Here is a 20,600-nt window from a genome sequence, read left to right as displayed (position 1 = left end):
GTCCTTTAAATTCATTATTTTTTTTTTAGAGTTGTATGCACCATAATCCTAATAATTGAGGCGCACATGTTTACCATCGTTGTCACTACCACTACTCAAGTTGACGGGCACATGTTTACCACTGTTGTCACTATCCCAGTCCCTATTTAACATTCACATATTTACCACCGTTGTCACTACCCCAGTTGATGCGCATGTTTACCACCGTTGTCATTTCCCCAGTTGACGCGCACATTTACCACCGTTGTCATTACTCTAGTTGACACGCACATGTTTACCACCGTTGTCACTACTCTAGTTGACGCGCAAATGTTTACCACCATTGTCAATACCCCAGTTGACGCGCACATTATTACCACCGTTGTCACTACCCCAGTTGACGCGCACATGTTTACCACCATTGTCAATACTCGAGTTGATGCGCACATGTTTGCCACCGTTGTCAATATTTGAGTTGACGCACATATGTTTACCACCATTGTCACTACTTTAGTTGGCGCACATATGTTTACCAGCGTTGTTACTACTCTAGTTGACGCGCACATGTTTACCACCATTGTCACTACCCCAGTAGCCTGTTTAGACTAGAAAAGGATATACTCCATTCTTGTATAGCATGGTTAGACTAGACAAGGGTATACTCCATTCTTTTATTGTCTGGTTACATTAGACAAGGGCATACTCCATTCTTTTATAGCCTGGTTACACTAGACAAGGGTATACTTTACTCTTTTATAGCCTTGTTAGACTAGACCGAGTATACTCCATTGTTTTATAGTCTGGCTAGACTAGACCAGGTATACTCCATTCTTTTATAGCCTTGTTAGACTAGACAAGGGTATACTTAATTCTTTTATAGCATGGTTTAGGTGCCAGTGGTTAAGAGTTACTTCTTACATATACAAACAGAAGACATTTTTATTCAGTGACAGGTTTTTTGTTTGATAAGCTGATTGTGCTATGCAGACCTTCATGTGACGTTGGGCTATGCAAACCTTTGTGTAACGTTGGGCTATGTAGACTTTCATGTGACGTTGGGCTATACAGTAGGTGATGTAGGGCTATGCAGACTTTTTCATGACGTTGGGCTATGCATACTTTTATGTGACGTTGGGCTATGCAGACTTTTACGTGACATGTGCCTTTTGTTTCAGAGCCTTGCGTTACCTGCACGATCTAGCTGACCAGCTGTCTTCATCTGGTTTATCCTCTCCCACAAAACCCAGTGAACCTGAAGAGGGGTCTGTGAAAAAGAAACGAAGGAAAAGAAAAAGAGATGAAGATGAAGAGGATTCAGACTTTGTTGTATCTGAGGATGTTCTAAGATCAGTAGAGAAAGAAGAGGAAGAAGAGGAGGCGGAGTGTGAAAGGCTGAGTGATGTGTCTGACGGTGATCTGAGGAGCCACAGGAGAGCAAGCTCCCCCTCTGAGGTGAGAGATCTTGTCCTACAAAGGACTATTAGCAGGAGTAGTCTTGGTTGTGTTTGAGGCCTATTTAGGGTACATGGTTGTACTGTTGTATACATCCATTCATATTTTAGAAAATAGCAGAAACGTATTAATTAAAACTTGATTTAAAAAATAGACAGGGAATTCAGCACACTTAAGTTAATAAAAAACCATCCCTTGGTTTTTAATATTTCATAGAATAGTGCCCACAGAAGTAAGTCTCACACACATAAAACACGCACATTTTTTAAATTGACTCGGGTAGCGTAAATAAACTAGATACAGTCTATGAATGTCCCAGCATGTGGAAGGCCTAACATCGTTCCAGAAACAGTCCAAGTAAAGGTTAGTTCATGCATGAAACAGTTAGCAAGCTTTGTTATATACACTGCAGTGTTAGCAAGGTTGATATTTGGAAAGAACAGCCAGTAATCCACTATGAATGCATTTGCAGCTGTGGTATATAGAGCAGTCAATGAAATACATATAGATCAACAGGAATATAAAATGTAGGGGCTTACGTGGTTCTCCATCTGATACACAGAAGACTTTTGTTTATCCCACATACCTCCAATACAGCACGACTTTGACCGCAGCTCTCACCGCACTTTAGGTCAGTTACCTTCTCAGCTGTTGTCTCACGGCTCCTGCCGTATAAGGTGAGGAGGCTGCATTCCTTTGAAAAAATTACTGTATAAAACCATTGAACCCCCAAACCCCATTTTAACTTATCTAAGACTTATCTAAAATAAAAACACAGACACAGTAGTTATGGCGAAATGTGGAAAGGTCACGATTTATTACTTAATTGAATTTTGACACCTTTAAACTATATCTTGCAAAATTCAGCCATAAAATCAACTTCAAAAGAACCTCAAATAATGCCACTGCATTAAACCAGAATTTTGGGGACCACGCCTATGGGGGTGTAACCACTACCCCCCCCTGGCAGGGCAGTTGGAGAAGGGAGAACCCACTGCATAGCCCCCCCCCATTAGATAGACCACCGGATCACCCCTCAGGGCTGAGTATGCCGCGGGATCCTCCCACCCCCTATTCTGCCCCGCCCACGTGTCGTGCACAAACTTCACCGCCACCAAAAGAGCCCCTCTTTCGGCCCACCATTCTCCGTCATTCGTGACCTTTCCTTACCTCCACCAGCTCTTGGCACATCCCTCTGATATCCGCCAGCATTTGGTCATTCCCCTCATCCGTGAGGTGTACTCCATCCCGTCTGAATAGCTCCTCCTTTTTGGCTGCTATCAATGGGTGCTCTACTACTCCGCCCCCTATCTCCTTCATTACCTTCGCCGCTACCTGGTTCACTTTTCTCCTCAATCTATATCCTGCCTTGCTCGTGTACGAGTTCCGCCAGTATATCCTGGACACTATATTGGACCATATCACCCGCACCGATGGCCATGCAACTTTTAACCATCACATACTCCCTGCTACTTTCTCCTCTAGCTCTCTGAGCGGGTATGCTCCTATGTCATTCCCCCCTAGATGTATAATCAGGGCGTCTGGACACCCTCATCTCCGCCTTGCCTGCTGTATTGTTGGCACTAACTCGTCCCACATCATACCTCTTTTTCCTATCCATCTAATGCTAACTTCCCTGTGCGAAAAACCTAAATGTAATCCCTGCGCTGATGCCGCCGCCCTAGCCTGCGCCCAGTAAATGTAGGAATGTCCTACTATCCACACCCTTAATGCTTTGCCTGTAACACACACAAAAAGAAAAAACAATTTTTAACAGTTAGAACAATTTGATATGAAGCCTTACTCTTTTTGCAACCTTATGTATGATTTGTATGCTGCGGATTTCCATCTCCCTAGCTTTTTAATCTGTTCCTCTGAACAACCCCTACCTGCTGCGGCGGTCGCTGCCCCTATTCTGAATGAATGCGGCGCAAAGTGTGCATTTTCCCACCCCAGCTTCTTTACTACCCTTTGTAGCACGCTCTTAAACTGAAAAATTGTTACATCTGATCCATCCGCATGCCGCAGGAATGTGCGGCCCCCCTCCCTCTTTGTTAACAGGTACTCTTTGACACAGGCCACCGGGCACAGTGCTCCCCCTGTTCCAGCCATATTCAGCCATGCCCCTTTCCCTTCCTTGTCTGTTTTGGATCGTCTCACCAATATCAATACTGCTTCCTCCCCCCATCTTACATCCCCTATCTCTATCCCTCCTTTACCTATTTTTCTGTTCTTTGGTAACAGTTCTCCTATCCTCGTTGCTCCATGAAATGCCACTATAAACGCTGTTCTGAATATTAGCGCCTCGTCCCTGCTTGCGCACACCCCTTCTAGCGCCCTTGTCATTTTCTGTAATCTGTCTTCCGTTATTGGTTCCCTTCTATCCGCTCCCTTTTCCTCATCTCTTCCCCATGCCCTCGCAATCTTCTTTACTATAAACTTCCTGGACCAATCCATTCCCCCGTATAGCTGTGCACAATATGATATCCCTGCTAGTACTGCACTCAGCCGCCCCTTTCTTACGCCTTCCCTCGGTAGCACCATCAACCGCTCTAGGAATCTTCCCTCCTCCCCTCCTTTCGCTTCCTCCCTATATTTGCACCTCTGTCCCTAATATTTCCTGTATACTGCCCATGTACTTGATGCCAAGGCTTTCTCGACCAGTCCCTCGATTCCTTCTATCCGTTGCCAATCTGCCAAAGAAGCATAGGGCAACATTCACCTTCCTGTCTGGCATTGGGTGCAAGCTCCCTAAACTTCTCCCATTTAAAACGGGATAGCGCGTCAGCAACTACGTTTCTGAAACCCGGAATGTGTTTGGCCCTGACACAGATGTTATGCTTTAAACATTTCAAAACCAAGTACCTTAGATACCTAACTACTGGCAGTGATGAGGCGGACAGCTGATTGATGACCTCGACCACCCCCATATTGTCTGACCAACATATTATTGTCTTATTTTCTAGCTCCCCACCCCATAGCTCCATGGCCACCACTATGGGGAATAACTCCAGCAGCACCAAGTTTCTAACCCATCCTATCTCCTTCCATCTTTCGGGCCATCCTCCCGCGCACAACCTCCCTTGAAAGTATGCTCCATACCCCATTCCCCCTGCCGCGTCCGTGTATAGCTCCAACTCAACTGCGGGCGCAACCTCCTGCCATATGCGCACCCCGTTGAAATCCTGTAAAAATTGGTCCCACACTTTCAGGTCTTCCCTCATCTCCTTTGTCACCCTAATCATATGCTTTGGCTTTTTTGCGCCCTTTGTGCTAATCTCCAATCGCCTTTTAAAAATCCTTCCTACCGGTATCACTTTACACGCAAAGTTCAATACCCCCAAAGTTTTCTGCATCTCCCTTAGCGTTACCTTCCGTGTCGCCATCCATGCTATCCGCTCCCTAGCCTTTTTCACCTTATCCTCGGGTAGCTCGCATTGTCCTTTCACTGAATCTATTGTTATGCCCAGGAATGCTAGTGTCGCGCAAGGACCCTCTGTCTTTTTGTCTGCCACTGGGACCCCCATCTCTTCAAGCAAACCTATCAGCCCTGCTTTCATGCTTTCGCACCTGTCGGAGCCCGCCCCTCCTACCACCATGAAATCGTCCAAGTAGTGGACTATTGAATCCCTCTTTTGCCTTGCTACCGCTAACCAGTGCAGAAAAGTGCTAAACTTCTCAAAGATTGAGCATGATATGGAGCACCCCATTGGTAGGCATTTATCCACATAATAAAGCCCTTCAAATTTGCACCCCATCAGTTTAAAACTATCCGGATTCAGCGGCAATGGCCGAAAAGCCGATTCAATATCTATCTTAGCCATCATGGCCCCTCTCCCTGCCTTCCTTACCAGCTGCACTGCGCTGTCGAATGATTGGTATTGCACTGTTGCTTCCTCTTTATTGATAGCATCGTTTACCGACCTACCCTTTGGGTATGATAAGTGATGTATCATGCAATATTTCCCTTCCTCCTTCTTGGGAACCACCCCCAAGGGGGAAATGACTAGATCTGCTATTGGCTTTTCTGTGAAAGGGCCGGCCATTCTCCCCCCCTCAACCTCCTTCGCTAGTTTCTCTTTCAGTATCCCGGGGAGCTCCCCTGCCGATTTTAAGTTCCTAGCTTTTACTGCCCCCGTTACCGCTCCTTTCACTGGTACTGTAAAACCCCTACTCAGCCCCTCAATTAATAAATCTCTATCCTCTATGATAGGGTATGCTTGCAGCTCGCGAACCAGTCTATCTATTTTCAGCGGGGTTGGCGCTAATCCCCCCAGCTTGCCCTCCCCCCGCGTTTCCTTGGCTCCGAAAGGAAGAAAAAAGGTTAGTGTCACAAATTAATTCTGCTTTTCCAAAAAAGGCAGAAAAAGAACGAGAAAATATATTTCTCCAACATAGGTGTGTCCGGTCCACGGCGTCATCCTTACTTGTGGGATATTCTCCTCCCCAACAGGAAATGGCAAAGAGCCCAGCAAAGCTGGTCACATGATCCCTCCTAGGCTCCGCCTACCCCAGTCATTCTCTTTGCCGTTGTACAGGCAACATCTCCACGGAGATGGCTTAGAGTTTTTTAGTGTTTAACTGTAGTTTTTCATTATTCAATCAAGAGTTTGTTATTTTCAAATAGTGCTGGTACGTACTATTTACTCAGAAACAGAAAAGAGATGAAGAATTCTGTTTGTATGAGGAAAATGATTTTAGCAACCGTAACTAAAATCCATGGCTGTTCCACACAGGACTGTTGAGAGCAATTAACTTCAGTTGGGGGAACAGTGTGCAGTCTCTTACTGCTTGAGGTATGACACATTCTAACAAGACGATGTAATGCTGGAAGCTGTCATTTTCCCTATGGGATCCGGTAAGCCATGTTTATTACGATTGTAAATAAGGGCTTCACAAGGGCTTATTTAAACTGTAGACTTTTTCTGGGCTAAATCGATTGATTATTAACACATATTTAGCCTTGAGGAATCATTTTTTATGGGTATTTTGATATAATAATATCGGCAGGCACTGTTTTAGACACCTTATTCTTTAGGGGCTTTCCCAAAGCATAGGCAGAGTCTCATTTTCGCGCCGGTGTTGCGCACTTGTTTTTGAGAGGCATGGCATGCAGTCGCATGTGAGAGGAGCTCTGATACTTATAAAAGACTTCTGAAGGCGTCATTTGGTATCGTATTCCCCTTTGGGTTTGGTTGGGTCTCAGCAAAGCAGATACCAGGGACTGTAAAGGGGTTTAAAGCTTAAAACGGCTCCGGTTCCGTTATTTTAAGGGTTAAAGCTTCCAAAATTGGTGTGCAATATTTTCAAAGCTTTAAGACGCTGTGGTGAAAATTTGGTGAATTTTGAACAATTCCTTCATGTTTTTTCGCAATTGCAGTAATAAAGTGTGTTCAGTTTAAAATTTAAAGTGACAGTAACGGTTTTATTTTAAAACGTTTTTTGTACTTTCTGTTCAAGTTTATGCCTGTTTAACATGTCTGAACTACCAGATAGACTGTGTTCTGAATGTGGGGAAGCCAGAATTCCTATTCATTTAAATAAATGTGATTTATGTGATAATGACAATGATGCCCAAGATGATTCCTCAAGTGAGGGGAGTAAGCATGGTACTGCATCATTCCCTCCTTCGTCTACACGAGTCTTGCCCACTCAGGAGGCCCCTAGTACATCTAGCGCGCCAATACTCCTTACTATGCAACAATTAACGGCTGTAATGGATAATTCTGTCAAAAACATTTTAGCCAAAATGAACCCTTGTCAGCGTAAGCGTGGCTGCTCTGTTTTAGTTACTGAAGAGCATGACGACGCTGATATTAATATCTCTGAAGGGCCCCTAACCCAATCTGAGGGGGCCAGGGAGGTTTTGTCTGAGGGAGAAATTACTGATTTAGGGAACATTTCTCAGCAGGCTGAATCTGATGTGATTACATTTAAATTTAAATTGGAACATCTCCGCATTTTGCTTAAGGAGGTATTATCCACTCTGGATGATTGTGAAAATTTAGTCATCCCAGAGAAACTATGTAAAATGGACAAGTTCCTAGAGGGGCCGGGGCTCCCAGAAGCTTTTCCTATACCCAAGCGGGTGGCGGACATTGTTAATAAAGAATGGGAAAGGCCCGGTATTCCTTTCGTCCCTCCCCCCATATTTAAAAAATTGTTTCCTATGGTCGACCCCAGAAAGGACTTATGGCAGTCAGTCCCCAAGGTCGAGGGAGCGGTTTCTACTTTAAACAAACGCACCACTATTCCCATAGAGGATAGTTGTGCTTTCAAAGATCCTATGGATAAAAAATTAGAAGGTTTGCTTAAAAAGATGTTTGTTCAGCAGGGTTACCTTCTACAACCCATTTCATGCATTGTCCCTGTCACTACTGCCGCATATTTCTGGTTTGATGAACTGCTTAAGGTGCTCGATAGTGACTCTCCTCCTTATGAGGAGATTATGGACAGAATCAATGCTCTCAAATTGGCTAATTCTTTCACTCTAGACGCCTCTTTGCAATTGGCTAAGTTAGCGGCTAAGAACTCTGGGTTTGCTATTGTGGCGCGCAGAGCGCTTTGGTTGAAATCTTGGTCGGCTGATGCGTCGTCCAAGAACAAGCTACTAAACATTCCTTTCAAGGGGAAAACGTTGTTTGGTCCTGACTTGAAAGAGATTATCTCTGATATCACTGGGGGTAAGGGCCACGCCCTTCCTCAGGATCGGCCTTTCAAGGCAAAAAATAGACCTAATTTTCGTCCCTTTCGTAAAAACGGACCAGCCCAAGGTGCTACGTCCTCTAAGCAAGAGGGTAATACTTCTCAGGCCAAGCCAGCTTGGAGACCAATGCAAGGCTGGAACAAGGGAAAGCAGGCCAAGAAACCTGCCACTGCTACCAAGACAGCATGAAATATTGGCCCCCGATCCGGGACCGGATCTGGTGGGGGGCAGACTCTCTCTCTTCGCTCAGGCTTGGGCAAGAGATGTTCTGGATCCTTGGGCGCTAGAAATAGTCTCCCAGGGTTATCTTCTGGAATTCAAGGGACTTCCCCCAAGGGGGAGGTTCCACAGGTCGCAGTTGTCTTCAGACCACATAAAAAGACAGGCGTTCTTACATTGTGTAGAAGACCTGTTAAAAATGGGAGTGATTCATCCTGTTCCATTAAGAGAACAGGGGATGGGGTTCTACTCCAATCTGTTCATAGTTCCCAAAAAAGAGGGAACGTTCAGACCAATCCTAGATCTCAAGATCTTAAACAAATTTCTCAGGGTCCCATCGTTCAAGATGGAAACCATCCGAACTATCCTTCCTTCCATCCAGGAAGGTCAATTCATGACCACGGTGGATTTAAAGGATGCGTATCTACATATTCCTATCCACAAGGAACATCATCGGTTCCTAAGGTTTGCATTCCTGGACAAACATTACCAGTTCGTGGCGCTTCCTTTCGGATTAGCCACTGCTCCAAGGATTTTCACAAAGGTACTAGGGTCCCTTCTAGCGGTGCTAAGACCAAGGGGCATTGCAGTAGTACCTTACCTGGACGACATTCTGATTCAAGCGTCGTCCCTTCCTCAAGCAAAGGCTCACACGGACATTGTCCTGGCCTTTCTCAGATCTCACGGCTGGAAAGTGAACGTGGAAAAGAGTTCTCTATCCCCGTCAACAAGGGTTCCCTTCTTGGGAACAATTATAGACTCCTTAGAAATGAGGATCTTTCTAACAGAGGCCAGAAAAACAAGGCTTCTGGACTCTTGTCGGATACTTCATTCCGTTCCTCTTCCTTCCATAGCTCAGTGCATGGAAGTGATCGGGTTGATGGTGGCGGCGATGGACATAGTTCCTTTTGCGCGCATTCATCTAAGACCATTACAACTGTGCATGCTCAGTCAGTGGAATGGGGACTATACAGACTTGTCTCCGAAGATACAAGTAAATCAGAAGACCAGAGACTCACTCCGTTGGTGGCTGTCCCTGGACAATCTGTCTCAAGGGATGATGTTCCACAGACCAGAGTGGGTCATTGTCACGACCGACGCCAGTCTGATAGGCTGGGGCGCGGTCTGGGGATCCCTGAAAGCTCAGGGTCTTTGGTCTCGGGAAGAATCTCTTCTACCGATAAATATTCTGGAACTGAGAGCGATATTCAATGCTCTCCAGGCCTGGCCCCAGCTTGCGAGGACCAGGTTCATACGGTTTCAATCAGACAACATGACGACTGTTGCGTACATCAACCATCAGGGGGGAACAAGGAGTTCCCTAGCGATGGAAGAAGTAACCAAAATAATTCTTTGGGCGGAATCTCACTCCTGCCACCTGTCTGCTATCCACATCCCAGGAGTGGAAAACTGGGAAGCGGATTTTCTGAGTCGGCGGACATTGCATCCGGGGGAGTGGGAACTCCATCCGGAAATCTTTGCCCAAGTCACTCACCTGTGGGGCATTCCAGACATGGATCTGATGGCCTCTCGTCAGAACTTCAAAGTTCCTTGCTACGGGGCCAGATCCAGGGATCCCAAGGCGGCTCTAGTGGATGCACTAGTGGCACCTTGGACCTTCAAACTAGCTTATGTGTTCCCGCCATTTCCTCTCATCCCCAGGCTGATAGCCAGGATCAAGCAGGAGAGGGCGTCGGTGATCTTGATAGCTCCTGCGTGGCCACGCAGGACTTGGTATGCAGATCTGGTGAATATGTCATCGGCTCCACCTTGGAAGCTACCTTTGAGACGAGACCTTCTTGTTCAGGGTCCGTTCGAACATCCGAATCTGGTTTCACTCCAGCTGACTGCTTGGAGATTGAACGCTTGATTTTATCGAAGCGAGGATTCTCAGATTCTGTTATCGATACTCTTGTTCAGGCCAGAAAGCCTGTGACTAGAAAGATTTACCACAAAATTTGGAAAAAATATATCTGTTGGTGTGAATCTAAAGGATTCCCTTGGGACAAGGTTAAGATTCCTAGGATTCTATCCTTCCTTCAAGAAGGATTGGAAAAAGGATTATCTGCAAGTTCCCTGAAGGGACAGATTTCTGCCTTGTCGGTATTACTTCACAAAAAGCTGGCAGCTGTGCCAGATGTTCAAGCCTTTGTGCAGGCTCTGGTTAGAATCAAGCCTGTTTACAAACCTTTGACTCCTCCTTGGAGTCTCAATTTAGTTCTTTCAGTTCTTCAGGGGGTTCCGTTTGAACCCTTACATTCCGTTGATATTAAGTTATTATCTTGGAAAGTTTTGTTTTTAGTTGCGATTTCTTCTGCCAGAAGAGTCTCAGAATTATCTGCTCTGCAGTGTTCTCCTCCTTATCTGGTGTTCCATGCAGATAAGGTGGTTTTACGTACTAAACCTGGTTTTCTTCCAAAAGTTGTTTCTAACAAAAACATTAACCAGGAGATTATCGTACCTTCTCTGTGTCCGAAACCAGTTTCAAAGAAGGAACGTTTGTTGCACAATTTGGATGTTGTTCGCGCTCTAAAATTCTACTTAGATGCTACAAAGGATTTTAGACAAACATCTTCCTTGTTTGTTGTTTATTCAGGTAAAAGGAGAGGTCAAAAAGCAACTTCTACCTCTCTCTCTTTTTGGATTAAAAGCATCATCAGATTGGCTTACGAGACTGCCGGATGGCAGCCTCCCGAAAGAATCACAGCTCATTCCACTAGGGCTGTGGCTTCCACATGGGCCTTCAAGAACGAGGCTTCTGTTGATCAGATATGTAGGGCAGCGACGTGGTCTTCACTGCACACTTTTACCAAATTTTACAAGTTTGATACTTTTGCTTCTTCTGAGGCTATTTTTGGGAGAAAGGTTTTGCAAGCCGTGGTGCCTTCCATTTAGGTGACCTGATTTGCTCCCTCCCTTCATCCGTGTCCTAAAGCTTTGGTATTGGTTCCCACAAGTAAGGATGACGCCGTGGACCGGACACACCTATGTTGGAGAAAACAGAATTTATGTTTACCTGATAAATTTCTTTCTCCAACGGTGTGTCCGGTCCACGGCCCGCCCTGGTTTTTTTAATCAGGTCTGATATTTTATTTTCTTTAACTACAGTCACCACGGTACCATATGGTTTCTCCTATGCAAATATTCCTCCTTAACGTCGGTCGAATGACTGGGGTAGGCGGAGCCTAGGAGGGATCATGTGACCAGCTTTGCTGGGCTCTTTGCCATTTCCTGTTGGGGAGGAGAATATCCCACAAGTAAGGATGACGCCGTGGACCGGACACACCGTTGGAGAAAGAAATTTATCAGGTAAACATAAATTCTGTTTTTGAACCACAACTGCAGCTTAAGAATTATATATGAATGTAGAAAGGCAGATATCAATAACATATATGTAACAAGGGCGCAACTGTTGTTTGATATGGAATATGATATCTGTCTGTCAGTTAATCTAGGGTTAAATCTGAAACTGCATCTAAGCAACAAGTGTGAGAATGCTAAGTGCAGTTCCAAGAACCAAAAGAAAATATAAAGTGGAGAGAATGGTAGCTGTAGATTGTAAATTACTTATAAGGAGTTTTAGCAAAGTGAATTTTATGTCAGTTTAAATAACACATGTGTGATTACTTATAACGGTAAACTGAAACAATAATACTGATCAGGTTATGTCATATAACAACAGTTATTTAGTAAGATCATTTTATCAACTTGTTTTGAATTCAAATCTTTGTTAAACTTTTCACTGAAGGTTTTTTAAATGAGATGTTTAACATTTAGTAGAAGTTCAGTACTGACTGAGGATTGCGATGATTGATAGAGGTAAGGATTAAAGTTGGAATCTTACCGAGTTGAAAGTTAGATAGTCTGTTTTTAGGAGAAATCTTTAGTGAGAAGTCGAAGGTCCGGTACCGGTAATTCCTTGTAGAGAAGTTAGAATTAGCTGGTATGAGTTCCGGTGGCGTGTGACGTCACAGCCGGCTTGGTTTGAGCAGAGATCCTGTGTCAGGTGCAGCAGCTGCTGAGGAGAGCGAGTCCTGAGTAGATTGGTAGCAGCACAAGACAGAATTCTAAGCAACTAACAATAGGTTAGCTGATCCTATATACCTTGTCCGTGGGAGGGGTTAAGTAGATAGGTGCAAGGATATTAGCAGTCAAGGTTGTATAAAGAGTTAGGATAATATATAATCATGACAGTTAGTGACTCCCTCCTGCAGTCCCTCTCCTTATAACACCTTTCCCCCAGCCCCTCCCTGAGCCTTCTCCTGACCAATGCCTTCTCTCCTTATCTCTCCTGCAACCCCCACACCTAGTACACCAACTACACCATTGTTCTCTCCCAGCAGCCCCTCCCTTATGACGTTCCCCTCACAGTTGTTCACTACACTAGTTTTTCCTGTACTTTCTATCTTTTCTTCAGGGATAGAATACTTTAAACTTTTGGATTTAAGGCAACAGTGCTCCCCCTGTTCCAGCCATATTCAGCCATGCCCCTTTCCCTTCCTTGTCTGTTTTGGATTGTCTCACCAATATCAATACTGCTTCCTCCCCCCATCTTACATCCCCTATCTCTATCCCTCCTTTACCTATTTTTCTGTTCTTTGGTAACAGTTCTCCTATCCTCGTTGCTCCATGAAATGCCACTATAAACGCTGTTCTGAATATTAGCGCCTCGTCCCTGCTTGCGCACACCCCTTCTAGCGCCCCTGTCATTTTCTGTAATCTGTCTTCCGTTATTGGTTCCCTTCTATCCGCTCCCTTTTCCTCATCTCTTCCCCATGCCCTCGCAATCTTCTTTACTATAAACTTCCTGGACCAATCCATTCCCCCGTATAGCTGTGCACAATATGATATCCCTGCTAGTACTGCACTCAGCCGCCCCTTTCTTACGCCTTCCCTCGGTAGCACCATCAACCGCTCTAGGAATTTTCCCTCCTCCCCTCCTTTAGCTTCCTCCCTATATTTGCACCTCTGTTCCCAATATTTCCTGTATACTGCCCATGTACTTGGTGCCAAGGCTTTCTCGACCAGTCCCTCGATTCCTTCTATACGTTGCCAGTCTGCCAAAGAAGCATAGGGCAACATTCACCTTCCTGTCTGGCATTGGGTGCAAGCTCCCTAAACTTCTCCCATTTAAAACGGGATAGCGCGTCAGCAACTACGTTTCTGAAACCCGGAATGTGTTTGGCCCTGACACAGATGTTATGCTTTAAACATTTCAAAACCAAGTACCTTAGATACCTAACTACTGGCAGTGATGAGGCGGACAGCTGATTGATGACCTCGACCACCCCCATATTGTCTGACCAACATATTATTGTCTTATTTTCTAGCTCCCCACCCCATAGCTCCATGGCCACCACTATGGGGAATAACTCCAGCAGCACCAAGTTTCTAACCCATCCTATCTCCTTCCATCTTTCGGGCCATCCTCCCGCGCACAACCTCCCTTGAAAGTATGCTCCATACCCCATTCCCCCTGCCGCGTCCGTGTATAGCTCCAACTCAACTGCGGGCGCAACCTCCTGCCATATGCGCACCCCGTTGAAATCCTGTAAAAATTGGTCCCACACATTCAGGTCTTCCCTCATCTCCTTTGTCACCCTAATCATATGCTCTGGCTTTTTTGCGCCCTTTGTGCTAATCTCCAATCGCCTTTTAAAAATCCTTCCTACCGGTATCACTTTACACGCAAAGTTCAATACCCCCAAAGTTTTCTGCATCTCCCTTAGCGTTACCTTTTTCCGTGTCGCCATCCATGCTATCAGCTCCCTAGCCTTTTTCACCTTATCCTCGGGTAGCTCGCATTGTCCTTTCACTGAATCTATTGTTATGCCCAGGAATGCTAGTGTCGCACAAGGACCCTCTGTCTTTTTGTCTGCCACTGGGACCCCCATCTCTTCAAGCAAACCTATCAGCCCTGCTTTCATGCTTTCGCACCTGTCGGAGCCCGCCCCTCCTACCACCATGAAATGGTCCAAGTAGTGGACTATTGAATCCCTCTTTTTCCTTGCTACCGCTAACCAGTGCAGAAAAGTGCTAAACTTCTCAAAGATTGAGCATGATATGGAGCACCCCACTGGTAGGCATTTATCCACATAATAAAGCCCTTCAAATTTGCACCCCATCAGTTTAAAACTATCCGGATTCAGCGGCAATGGCCGAAAAGCCGATTCAATATCTATCTTAGCCATCATGGCCCCTCTCCCTGCCTTCCTTACCAGCTGCACTGCACTGTCGAATGATTGGTATTGCACTGTTGCTTCCTCTTTATTGATAGCATCGTTTACCGACCTACCCTTTGGGTATGATAAGTGATGTATCATGCAATATTTCCCTTCCTCCTTCTTGGGAACCACCCCCAAGGGGGAAATGACTAGATCTGCTATTGGCTTTTCTGTGAAAGGGCCGGCCATTCTCCCCCCCTCAACCTCCTTCGCTAGTTTCTCTTTCAGTATCCCGGGGAGCTCCCCTGCCGATTTTAAGTTCCTAGCTTTTACTGCCCCCGTTACCGCTCCTTTCACTGGTACTGTAAAACCCCTACTCAGCCCCTCAATTAATAAATCTCTATCCTCTATGATAGGGTATGCTTGCAGCTCGCGAACCAGCCTATCTATTTTCAGCGGGGTTGGCGCTAATCCCCCCAGCTTGCCCTCCCCCCGCGTTTCCTTGGCTCCGAAAGGAAGAAAAAAGGTTAGTGACTCCCTCCTGCAGTCCCTCTCCTTATAACACCTTTCCCCCAGCCCCTCCCTGAGCCTTCTCCTGACCAATGCCTTCTCTCCTTATCTCTCCTGCAACCCCCACACCTAGTACACCAACTACACCATTGTTCTCTCCCAGCAGCCCCTCCCTTATGACGTTCCCCTCACAGTTGTTCACTACACTAGTTTTTCCTGTACTTTCTATCTTTTCTTCAGGGATAGAATACTTTAAACATTTGGATTTAAGGCGACTTGATCACTGCCACAGCCTTGTACCGGGATGCCTTTAAGTAGATATAGTGGCCATAGTGCACACCGCTCACCTGGGAAAATTAAGAAGCTTTTTGTAGCAAGCCTGCTTACACGGCTACCAGAGGATCTATTGTTGGTCAATTAATTTGCCGATGTGCGTTTCACCCATAATGTTTTTCATAGGTTCGGACTTCGCCAGGGCTGCAAACCATTTAGATTTGCCATCTTTTATTGCACTTTTTTGAGGCTCCTCCTATCACTTTATGTATTTTGTTAGAAAAAAACTAATCGCCAAGAAGAATGAGACTGCCGGTGCTCTCATCCTCCAGGGGACATGCAATCAACTTACGTACTTGTTTACTTTTTAAACTAAATTATGTATGTGATTCAAACAGATCTTAGAGCAATGGCGCTATGCATTACACAAACCTAAGTAGATTCTCATTAAAGATAAAAGAAGGAAGGAGGGATTTCCGCTAACTTCGGTTTATCCCCTTAAAGAAAAACAATAGTTACAGATAATAAAGAGTTAGCGCTATAAGCACGGATCAACAATGGTTAATTACTTAGACAAGGTATATACCAGTTTAAAAGCACTCTGATATAGGTGGCGAGGCAGAGTGGGATGAAATAACTGTTTATTTTATTCGAGCAGATATAGAGAAAAATAAAAATAAGAAACGGGTTATAATCCAATTATTTAACAATCCATACGTATCAATATACAATGTAAAACACTTAAGGGACGTCTTCCTTCATATACAAAATAATATGTGGATAGAGTCTTGATCCCAAAAGGGATCAGGACTGGAAAGTGTGCACTTTTACAGCACTTCCGTCCCTGAATTAAATGAGTTGTGAACTCACAGTTTGGACCAAAGGATTCTAATCGGAAAAATTAAAACATAACTTTTATTTCAACAACGGTTATATAAAATCATGTGTGTGTGCACTTTAAAAACACATAGGAACTCGATTGGAAATACTAATTACTTTAGGGTTAAGCTACCTAATTGTAAAAATATTAAAGGCGCCTCATTGGGGGTCCACTGAAATACTGTGGATGAAGTGGGCAGAAATTACTGACGGTTGGATCAGTGGATGTTATTGGTTATACTTTGACACTTTTCACAAAGCAGTATGGATATTAGATTGTAATGACTAATATACCAATAGGATGTCAGAATATATCGAATTTAAAGTGAATGTAAATTTTCTCTACTTTGAACGTTTATCTTATTAGCTTTTTGGTGTACAATTCAAACCGCCACTTTTTTTTTTTTTTTAAATGTAAAATAAATATTATACTTTTATTACCAATTTGGTCCGTTTTATGGACCAGCTCCTCCCATCCACAACTTCCTAATTTTGTTCCATGTTACATATACAGCGGTCCCACCCGCTGTTTACGTAGAGGAAATGCGCGCTCCCGGCTATCGGCACATCTGCGCATGCGTTACACGCCAATGTAATTGTATAGTAACATAGTATTCAATGAATGAAAACATTCATTGAATACTATCGTTGAAGACAGTACAGCAGCGATCGAGCCAGCCCCTGTATGATCGCTACATACCTTGCGATCCAAAATTGGGGAATAAATTACTAAGACCCAAAATCGTTGAAGAGCGCATGCGCAAAATGTGAACGCGTGTCTGAGATCAGTATTAGAACAGCGCTCTAATGCAAGCACATTACGGACGCATGACGTAGAGAAAAAGTTTTGGTCCCCTCGTGGTGGATTCACTGATTGGTTGACAAGATCGAGCCTACTATGTCAATCAATCATCAAAGATGGCGGGCGGAGGATTAAAAGTACGATCACAGCTATCTAAATACAAAATACTCGGTAAATACAAATTTATTACAAAAATCATCAATTAAAGTATACCTATTTTCAAATACATTTTAATGCTGTGTTTAGCAACCAGAATGACTTTACATTCACTTTAAGACTGCTGGTCTTTATTAGGTCTTTATTGAGTGTACCTTTAATATAAAATCCTGGGGGTGCCAGAATAGTTGTCTTTTGTATTCTTGGTAGTAATTTTCAGAGTGTTCACGTTATTGTAAAGCACTGAATTGCGTGAGTTTGAACTTTAGTATATATTCTGCTTTAATGGATATGTATAGTTTTAAGTTTAGTAGCTGGTTTGAGCAAACTTCCAGCCTTATTTAGCCTTATTGGAATATGTCAATCCACGGATGTCTGTCAATCAAGCCTTATTATGGCATAGAAATACCAAACTTAATATATACAATTTTAGATTGTGTTTTAGTTATTTATTAATTCATTAATTGTACTTCAAAAAGTATGTATTCATTATGTTAACACGTTCTGTTATTAAACATAAATTGGATTTGAGAGTCTAACAGTATGAGGGATACGTGATTAACACTGAATAGAGTTCTATTTTAGCCTGCTTTGCTTATGATATAAAATGTACTGAATTAATTCACAAGCTTGCTCGATTTTGTAAGCATTTGTACCAAGTCACAAGATATTTATATCAACTGCTATTGTTTAATCCATCACCACAGAGAATACCCTGTGTAGGTGGTGGACTGTTATCAGTCAGATTAGTTCATATGGTGAACATGTATTTGAAACTAGCTAGAGGTTAACAATACATAAAGCCTTGTTTTAACAGTACAGCATCCCATTAATGATTCTGTGTATTCAAACTGGAATGAGACAAAATAACCATTGTTGGATTAACTTGTTAAAGACACTTAAATCTCGCCTTATTTTGGCTTTTGGTATTGCAAATTATAAGCTAGTGTGAGATGGCTATTGTCTTATTTGGGCAATTCAACTGTCATAGTCTACTGCTGTACAGTTTTTTGCGGGCTTTTTCAAAAAAATAGCTATCCCCGTTTTATTAGTTCACTTGCTTGCTGAAGGTTGGGGGCGCATATAGCATGTACAATATTTATTAATTCAGAGTTTTGCTACCAATATAGCTTGGCCCCAAAACTTGATGCTAGATTAGAATAATTATCGTTAAGGACATCTAAGTAACGCTTTGTTTAGACTTTCAGTACTTAAGATTACAGGCTGGTGTATAGTTTCTATTGCCTTGTTTAAGCGGTTTGTGTGTCACGATTTGTAGCTATATACTTTTTAGCAGGCTTTTTTGATAAACATTTTTTCCATTACAAATAGCTTACTTAAGCAAGTCTAGATACTAGATAGCGCCTTATTTTGGCATGCAGTGCTAAAGGATTTCTAAGTAGCGCTTTATTTTGGCTTTCAGTATTTGAGATTGAAGGCTGGTATACAGTCTCTATTGCTTTGTTTAAACGGTTTATGTGTCAAGGTTTGTGGCCATATACTTTTTAGCAGGCTTTTTTTCTCAAATGAACATTCCCATTACATATAGCTTACTAAGCAAATCTAGATAATGCCTTATTTTGGCATGCAGTGCTTAGAGTTGTACACGTATTAAGTTTGTTAGGAAAGTTCTGTTGCTTGCTCACATCGATAACCGCATATAGCTTTACAATAACGTGAACACTCTGAAAATTACTACCAAGAATACAAAAGACAACTATTCTGGCACCCCCAGGATTTTATATTAAAGGTACACTCGATAAAGACCTAATAAAGACCAGCAGTCTTAAATTCGATATATTCTGACATCCTATTGGTATATTAGTCATTACAATCTAATATCCAGGCTGCTTTGTGAAAAGTGTCAAAGTATAACCAATAACATCCACTGATCCAACCGTCAGTAATTTCTGCCCACTTCATCCACAGTATTTCAGTGGACCCCCAATGAGGCGCCTTTAATATTTTTACAATTAGGTAGCTTAACCCTAAAGTAATTAGTATTTCCAATCGAGTTCCTATGTGTTTTTAAAGTGCACACACACATGATTTTATATAACCGTTGTTGAAAAAAAAGTTATGTTTTAATTTTTCCGATTAGAATCCTTTGGTCCAAACTGTGAGTTCACAACTCATTTAATTCAGGGACGGAAGTGCTGTAAAAGTGCACACTTTCCAGTCCTGATCCCTTTTGGGATCAAGACTCTATCCACAAGTTGCCCTTGTGCACAAGCACTCCAGCTCATAAGAGAGATAAATACATATAACTGGGTATCTACACAGTCTCGGTATGCACCTCAGACTCTGAGGTATAGGTTATTATAACCTATGCTGGAATATAGAGTACCTTAAGTTTTTCTTTTATGATAAGGAATATCCTCAGATGTTAAGCGGTTTCCTCAGCTTTGGCGCTTGTGGCCGTGACCTGAATGCGGCTTTTTTCTTGACCCACGTAACTCCTAATACGTCACTTGGCTGGAAGATCGCTCCAACTGGCGATATATTAAAAGCAAACTTGAATGGCAAACTTGTGTAGCAAATGACTTACGGTAAAATGACACTGTGTCATGGGTGGTCCAAACACATTAGGAAATCCTCAAGCTTTAGGAAATATGCGATTTAGCAAATACCAGTGAGCATTCAAACACTCAGCATATTAACCTGTTTAAAATATAAGAGACAAAACGGTTCCGCTGTCACTAATTAATAAATTTGTATAAACTAAAATATGTAAATACAGTGCCTATTGCAGAATACATGTATACAGGTAGAAACAATCAAGCAAAACACATAGCAAATACTTTGCTGTTACTTCCTCAAGAGTAACAGTCCAGAACCAAAGTCCCAGATAGAATATGACAGCAGCGGATAGCTGCACACTAGGTCGGTTACTCGCATAACCCATCCATTCAGCTTCAGGACGCTCACAATGAAGTCCGATCACGTGACTAATGACATCACTGAAGAGGATAGGCTAGCCTCAGGGATTTAGTGAAGAAACGATGTGCTGTTATGAACTTGCCATAGGTTAGATCTGGCGCCTCCCTCCTGCTGATAGGATCTCCATTATAACGAAATGCTGTTCTCAAACTTTTCGAAAGGCAAATGCCGCAGGTACAAGTGGCAAGGTCCACTGGGCATCAAACATCAAGGATCATAATCTCCTAAACACAATTCTTCGTCTGTACTGTGTGTTCAGAGATTTCTTTGAATCAACATAGGTTTAATGATTAGATTATTTTATCATGTTCATAAGTGCATTTCTTTCTGACCTGGACAGATTGTCATTCACTACCAAATTTTCAGGCAGGCTGTCTATGACTCTTTCTACTGCTTTCACAAAGTATTGCACAGCGAGAGAGAGATGGCATGTATGAGGATTTTGGTTTCAAGTTGGTTTTAGTAGTTTTTTCTTTCCTAACATATGGACAGTCCACAACGTCATTCAATTACTAGTAGG

At 43.2% G+C, this 20,600-nt stretch overlaps 1 protein-coding gene across 1 annotated transcript in view; it reads left to right on the top strand.

The window, feature by feature from the left end:
• Positions 1-20,600, top strand: part of GTF3C2 (general transcription factor IIIC subunit 2) — a 452,236-nt gene that overhangs the window by 15,738 nt on the left and 415,898 nt on the right. Inside the window, exon 3 of the mRNA XM_053710988.1 lies at positions 1,155-1,431. Coding sequence (XP_053566963.1) covers positions 1,155-1,431 — 277 coding nt within the window. The remainder of the gene's footprint in view (positions 1-1,154; positions 1,432-20,600) is intronic.

The sequence above is a fragment of the Bombina bombina genome, chromosome 4 (genome assembly GCF_027579735.1).
Source record: "Bombina bombina isolate aBomBom1 chromosome 4, aBomBom1.pri, whole genome shotgun sequence".
NCBI lineage: Eukaryota > Metazoa > Chordata > Amphibia > Anura > Bombinatoridae > Bombina > Bombina bombina.
Note: the sequence above shows the minus strand (reverse complement) of the source record. Positions and strands in the feature narration are given on the sequence as shown.